The sequence below is a fragment of the Rhipicephalus microplus genome, chromosome 2, assembly GCF_043290135.1.
Source record: "Rhipicephalus microplus isolate Deutch F79 chromosome 2, USDA_Rmic, whole genome shotgun sequence".
In the NCBI taxonomy this organism is placed as follows: Eukaryota; Metazoa; Arthropoda; class Arachnida; order Ixodida; family Ixodidae; genus Rhipicephalus; species Rhipicephalus microplus.
This window is the reverse complement of record NC_134701.1, coordinates 274,669,757-274,676,730: the sequence shown is the minus strand read 5'-3', so window position 1 is coordinate 274,676,730 and position 6,974 is coordinate 274,669,757. Positions and strand designations below refer to the sequence as shown.

At 46.8% G+C, this 6,974-nt stretch overlaps 1 protein-coding gene across 1 annotated transcript; it reads right to left on the bottom strand.

Moving 5' to 3' along the window:
- Nucleotides 1–1,316: 1,316 nt before the first annotated feature.
- Nucleotides 1,317–5,126, bottom strand: LOC119178809 (uncharacterized). Its single transcript, XM_037430068.2, has 3 exons — nt 4,654–5,126; nt 2,775–4,268; nt 1,317–2,682 (listed from the first exon to the last, which is right to left on the bottom strand). Exons 1-3 carry the CDS (start codon nt 4,930–4,932, stop codon nt 1,570–1,572), a joined length of 2,886 nt encoding a protein of 961 aa, XP_037285965.2. The 5' UTR covers nt 4,933–5,126; the 3' UTR covers nt 1,317–1,569.
- Nucleotides 5,127–6,974: the final 1,848 nt, after the last annotated feature.

Genomic DNA, 6,974 nt, shown 5'->3' with positions numbered 1-6,974 from the left:
CTCACTGCATTTCCAAGCACAGGAAGTTATGTTCAATGTATTAGCAAGCAGACATGTGGCCGTGCGGTAGAACATCTGCTTGCCATGCAAACAACCCGGGCTCCATTAGATCCCCACTTCGGCCAACGAAGTTTTATTAATTTTATTTGAGTTGTTCTTGACTTTTCAGTCACACATAAGATGATTTTTCACCCCCAACCAAGGACGCCGAAGCTGGAATTTCTGCGAAACGAGTTCTTTAACGCAGTTGCGTTTAAAAAATATGCTTAATAAACAGGTACATACATAATGCCTTGTATAACACTGATCAGCAGAGCAGATGTGTCCTCAAAATTTTTATTAACATGGCAATTTGAGAATGCTCAAGATGTGTCTGCACGGTCACAGTTTTTATGTATATAGATAATTCAAATAGATGCGTAACAAGCACTGTTTCATTGTGCTCAAATGGCTCTTTTTGGACCATGGCAGCATGCTGGCTTCCACTGCAGGTATAAGTGGCGTGTGTATGCACATTAGGACCAGTTTAAATAGGTAGAGACTTCTTGATCATTTTCTGTCAACATAGTGCGAAAATGCCACTTGCTTGCTCTATATACATCGCACATGCAAGCCTTTTCTCTGTAAATGGGCTATTTTGCCACCAGAACACGCTTCAACTCTTGCTAGGCTTTATGCTTGAGTTCTTCAGCATGCCATGTGGTCACAAAGGGAGAAAAACTGCACAGTGCCGTATTTGCCCCCGACGCCACTAACTTTACCATTGAGCGGTCACTTTTCTCGCCTAGTGCTGCGCAGCTCAAGGGAAATCCTTACTCACTTGTATACTTGTGGTGTTTCCCACAAGCTACTTCTATCTATAAAACAGTTAAAACTTGAGTCATTGTCATTATGCATTTACTCATGTCATGCAAGCAAATTTTGTAAGCATGATCAACATGCATACTAATGCATGCAGTCCTTCTTTTATGCGCTGTCATACACTTCAAACTGTGCAACACCAAATAGCCTTATGCCCCATGCTTTTGTTATCCCCCAAAATTAAACAAAGTGACTATAACTTTCAAGAGCACTCAAATATGCAACACCTTTAGTGAAGGTAAGGCAGGCTTCACTTTTATTTTGAAAATTGCATAATTGACTGTAAAGCCACGTGGCGCTTACAGGATTTGGCAACAACTTTTGTTTCTGATGTAGAAAAACAAGAACACAAGTATACATATATATATATAATATATATAGATGTACATATATATATATTTATGCTACAGTAGAATCCCATTATTTACAGGCAGTCGTGTGGTGCATAAGAGAGACACCAGTGGAATAAAACCAAGGGAGAAGCTTACTTTCTTGTCAAAAGAACTGCTCACTCTTGCTCAATGTTGTGTAAACGAATGCCTTCAGTTAAAAACAATGTGCTGTTACTCATAAAATGTTTTGAGAGTATGTGGAACAAGTAAGATCATTTGATTCGTTTACAAAAAAATCATGCAAAATGTGCAGTGTACATTGTATATATGTATGTATAAAAGAAGTTAAATGTTTATGGATGTGGCTTGTGGTTTTTCACTTGCCTCCAAGCACATCATCGAGTATTCCGAAGTTCGAATTGACAGGGTCAAAGTTCAGAAGGTCCGAATCGCTGTTCTCGATGCTCTCGAGAAACTCCAGGTTAAAGTCTGAAATGCTTGATGAAAATGAGGGTGAGAAGGTGCTCGTCTGCGGTGCTGTGCTACGAGGTGGAATCTGCAACTGAGGCAGTGGTGGCAGTGTTGATGCCATGGCTTGCTGTTGCTGCACACTAAGCTGTGGTGGCTGGAATGGTGGTGGTCGAGTCGACGAACCTGGCTGCGCTGTGCTAAAAACCACCCTGCTTTGCGCCTGTGATGTTTGTGTCTGGAAGCCCACCCGTTGCTGTTGCTGCTGCTGCATTGCCTGACTCATTGCACATTGCCACTCCCGCTGGGAAGCAGCAAAGTCTGCAGAAAGTTGCGGCCTCATCGTGGCATTCGTGTATGAGGGTTTCTGGGCCACGCTGACGGGGGCTGCTGACAATGAATGCCTGATGGTCCCCGACATCTGCTGAGGAGACGATGCTCTCATGGGTAAGGGCATTCTACAGCCGGCAAAGCCAAGGGAGCCAGGATTTTGGAATGGGACAGAGCTCATGCTTGTGGACTGCCTGGCTGCCATGTGTTGCACATATTGTTGGGGATGTGAAGGAAGTTGATTGCTGGTGACTGGCACAGAGGGCCGGGTCACACGCAGTGGTCCCTGTTGCGGCAGTCCCTGTAAGCCCATTGGATTTTGGACCCGAGCTGTGTAGTGTTGCAACTGGTGCTGTGGAGCGATTGAGCTTTTGTTCTGGCTGTAATGAAGGCGGAGGCTTTTTATGTCCGTCGGCGATGAAGATGTTGGCCTGGTGAGCTCGTTGGCCTCCATGAACTGAATTTGCAAAAAGCCCGGCTTGTCCCTGTGCTGCTGCATTTTTACTTGTTGCTGTTGCTGCACTTGTTGCTGTGCCTGGAAATGTGCAGTGGGTCCAATGCTGCTCCGGTTCATGCCTCTTGCATTTCCACTAGAGAATGCCAACGCGTCTGCATATGATGTATTCGATGATATATTCAGTGGTGAGATGTCTTTCGTGTCCTTCATGCTTTGCGGCTGCATTGCATTTCCCTGCATTTAAAAAACAAAGGAAAAAGTAAGATATGCTGTTATTAGCTTCCTTACACAATGTAACTGGTAAAGCAATGTACACAAATACTAACCTGAATTGTAGTATGGCCAGATGGGCCCATCATCATGGATGATTGTGAAGACATGGGAGAGGACATCTGTTTTGGGAACTGTGATGGGCTTTTAACAAGGGGAGGTGATGGTGCACTGTTGACTTCAGCGAAATTGGCCAAACTTGCCTTGATCTTGTTGACATAAGCTGTTTTCTCATCAGTGCTGCTGTTGGTATAGTGAATTCCTTTAGGCGAACACCTCTGCTGTTCCTGCACTGGCATTTGAGAGACAGTTTGGCATCTTGCTGCATCAAGAGAGTTACTGGATACCGCATAGGGGCTTTGAGCACCATTAAGTTTGCCGAAAGACACACCTGTTAAGGCATTTCCAGCCCTTGCTGCATTGTCGGCACGAAAACTGGACTGAATTGTCGTCGTCAGTGCTTGGTTTCCAAAGCCAACATTAGGAAACATGGCTGATGTCTGCATCACCTTGGAAGGGTTAAGAGAGTTATCTGCACTGCTGAAGATCGTACTGCGTGATGCTGCTAGTGAAACATCAAAATTGTCCCCAGGGGAAAAATTTTGTCGAGGAACACCCAAGCCAAGCGAGTGCTTGTCATGGCCTTGCTTGTGTTGCTGGTGTTGCTCTGCCATTTGTTTCAATGTTTGAGCTGCAGGGCTTGGTTCTGAAAGCTTGAAGTCCAGGTTGCCCATATTCGATGCCGAAAACTGGTTAACACGTGTGTTACTCGGGGAAAAGCCCTGCCGAGGCAAACATGCAGCATTTGCAGCCATGCTGTCGATGGCAGCTGATGACCGCTGCTCATATGGTGAAACCAGCACCTGCGATGCTTGACTTGTAGCTATAAATGACTCATTGCCACTAAATCCTGCATGTTGCTGCCTGCTCTTTTTTTCATTTAAAGAAGTGTTGTCCATGCCTTCAATTTTGACTGTTTCTAAGCATTCGGTATCTTTTAAACCCTCCATACCATAGCTGAAATTGAAATCAGTCATCAGATCTGATGGATTTGTTATGTCATCAATGAGATGCCGAAGAATCTCAGGGTTGTCTACCCAAACTTCAGAGGAATCTTCTGGCAAACCCAGATTTGGAAATGCATCGAGAAACTTTTCTCCAGTGTCCGCACTTTCATCCTGAATTGCTGCTGCCACTGAAGTAGAGGCTTCTTGCGAGTGAGTACAGTCATTTGTTTGGCCACAGTATCCAAGGCTATCACATTCTTTCTTCACATTACACAGCAGAACAGATGAGTTGTGGCTCGTCCCTGCTGAACCTGGAGATTTTGGTGCAACCGATTGCTGTTTGATGCACTCAAAGCCAGGAATCTGCATCTGCTGAGAGTCCAAGCTCATCTGTTTGTGCTGCTGGAGAACATGCTTGTCCGAAGCAAAGCTACTTATGCGAGCCATCTTGCTATGCCGATGGTCCTTGTCATCCGACTGTCCTGTATCAGCAGTTGGATCATGGGATGCTTCGATATTCACTGCTGGCCTTTTGTTGGACTTCTGCAAAACACATAATAACAATTTTCAGGTTCGCTTCAACCAGAGTAACTGCTTCTCAAAGCTCCAATGCCAGGCATTAAGTGAAACAGACACAGGAACTGATTCCTCTTACTTGTGCTTATAAATACCCCTTTCCCATTTCCCACTAGTGAGTTAGATATGTGCTGCACTCGGAACTGCGGCGTAGATTGAAACTGAAGCGATATACGATTAGTGCTTGCCAGGCTTGATTGACAATTTGGCTGACACAGGATCACAAGAGATTCTTACACCAGGCATGCCGTTACATCAAACAAGACTCGCGATCACCCTAGGTAAAACGGTCGAAAGATAGAACGGAGATATCCACAGTGCAAGCTTCAAACTTCCGACGCACACTGCTCACCTGTAGGATGATCTTGCGCGAATCAGCGGACGATGTAGCTGCCACTCCGGACGAGTCCTTCAACGACTTGTGTTCGCTCTTCTTCGATTTTTTCGCCTTGGATTCCAAGTAGCGCTGCTTCAGCAGCATCGTTTCGTGTCGCTGCTCTTCGTAAACAGCATTGGCGGCCTGCTCGTAGCGCGGGAGCGTGGCGTTGTGGTGTCGGCGGTAGAGTTCGATTCGTCGCCGCAACCGGTCGACGACAGCCTGCCGCCTGGGCGGTAGCACGTCGCCCCTCATGTTCGCACTGCACTCACTCAGCACGCTCACATGTCTTTGCAAGTCAGGGCCGAGCGTGCCATCGTACGTAGCTACGAACCTCCGCTCGCGCTCCACAGTGATGGTTAGTCACCCACAGGATGTTCACCACAGGCAGGGTCTGCGCAGCGCTCCCAAAAAAAAAGTCCGATATCGGAAACAACTCAGCCAGCTACGCAAACTGTCGGGCTCTCACAAACCACGGTTCCACTTGCACCAACCGCCGAGTCACTGCACAAGGGACAGCGCCTCTGACGAACGCTGGCCTCGCTCAGCTTGCGTTCTTCGCTACGGCGGCTCGGTTGTCGAAGTACTCCCGAACATTTTCGACCCCAACGGTCCACATCACCCGCACAACAGCCGTGGACGAAGCTCGGGCTCATCCCGCAATCAGAGTTCGTTCAAGTCATTTCGCGTCGGCCCAGATCACAAAGGAACATCTCTGCTCTGACCTCCTCAGCACCTCCGCCAACGGGACGGCACGGCCATGTTTTAGTTGCTTTTGTTTTTGACTGCGCACACACATACGCACACACACTGCTGTCTCGGTGGTAGCTTTGTCGAGCCGTCGAGATGCAGGAAACGCACTGTTTACAATTCGACTGTTCGACGCTTATCGTTGCGATGATACTGCGAAGGGGCCCTACTCCAAGGAACTTCGCGGAAATGCAGGACCCTTTCGTGTTTCGCAAACTGGCTGGACCTAGACTGCAAAACTTGACATCCGCCCGTAGGAACGAAAAGAAAACGAGACCATAAAGCTTCACCAACCATCGTCTAGAGGGCAGGCAAGCAAATAAAAGCCTCCGTGACTAAAGTACAAAAGAATTTTATTACGTTCGCTAGATGTCAGGCATAAACATTTATCTTCAAGGTATGGTAAAAATTTTTTCAGGGAATTTCATTGTAGCCTTCGAGACTTGTATGCGTTTGCGTCAAGGAGGATATAAAAACCTTGGTTTGCGTATGGGCGCCATATGAGTTTTCGAGTAGCGTTTGGCCTCTGTGCATCAAACGCTGACGCACGCTCGCAGCACGCTGGCTCACCGCAAAGAGGTTTTGCTGGCCATATGCTATTTCAGACATAGAGTTTTCTAATCCTATGATTTCGTTTTTTTTTTTTTTTTTTTTTTTGCGGATAGACCGCTAACGCGAACGACGGTTCGCTTTACGACGCATGCGACCGTAACGCAAAGGCTTGCGGTACGCTATTCGAAAACTCCATGTCCAAGAAAGAAAAACGAACCCTAAAATTTACACTGTTTCTTCAGAAATGCATTCATGCACTTTTACTTCACTCCCTTTGAGGCATATACTTTTGTCCGTGCTTTTTTTTCAGACTCACCAGACTCACTAATCGTGTAAAATTCTGAAAATAAGTGTATTTGTGGCGCCTTTCTGTGTCGGCAAGGATTCTGCAGCTGCTGCGCGCCTTGCCTTATTGACGCACAGGACAGATGTCGAGGTTATAAACGGCGAGCGCGTTGTGAACGACAAGTTAGACATCTAAGATGAAACTCTATGGATGTCAACAATCAGCTTCCCATAGGGTGCGAATGTTCAGAAACCCACAAGGGTGGTGGTGGTGGTGTACATGGGTCTTGAGAAGAGGAAAAAGGTACCTATATTTCTGTCTGCCTTTTGGGCGACAAGGCGCAGTGCCTTGGGGGCGGGGGGGGGGGAGGTAAAAAGAACGGGAGAAAATAGGTGAAGAGATAAAGAAGGCAAGTGACAGAAAACAGGAGATAGAAAAAAAGGAGAAAGATAGGAAATAGAAAATGTTCAAGGACGGAGCATGTGGCGCCGCGTACTCTTTGGGGCTGTGGAGGGGAGGGGCACCATGGGTGGACGGTCTAAAAAGTGTTGTGAAAGGAAAGGACACTTCGACAAAATGAGCGCACTCATCACGGATTGCCAGTCCTGGGTGATTCTCGGCGGCACTTCAAAACCGAGCCCTGTACCCTATATTGCTATGCGATAGCAATTCATCTTCGGTCTTGCATGACTTCTCTTTCCTATTGTAG

Coding starts and splice junctions, on each gene's coding strand:
- LOC119178809 (XM_037430068.2), bottom strand. CDS start 4,932: ATGAGGGGCGACGTGCTACCGCCCAGGCGGCAGGCTGTCGTCGACCGG. Junction 4,269..4,653: donor CGCGCAAGATCATCCTACAG/GTGAGCAGTGTG, acceptor TGTGTTTTGCAG/AAGTCCAACAAAAGGCCAGC. Junction 2,683..2,774: donor CTGGCCATACTACAATTCAG/GTTAGTATTTGT, acceptor TTTTAAATGCAG/GGAAATGCAATGCAGCCGCA.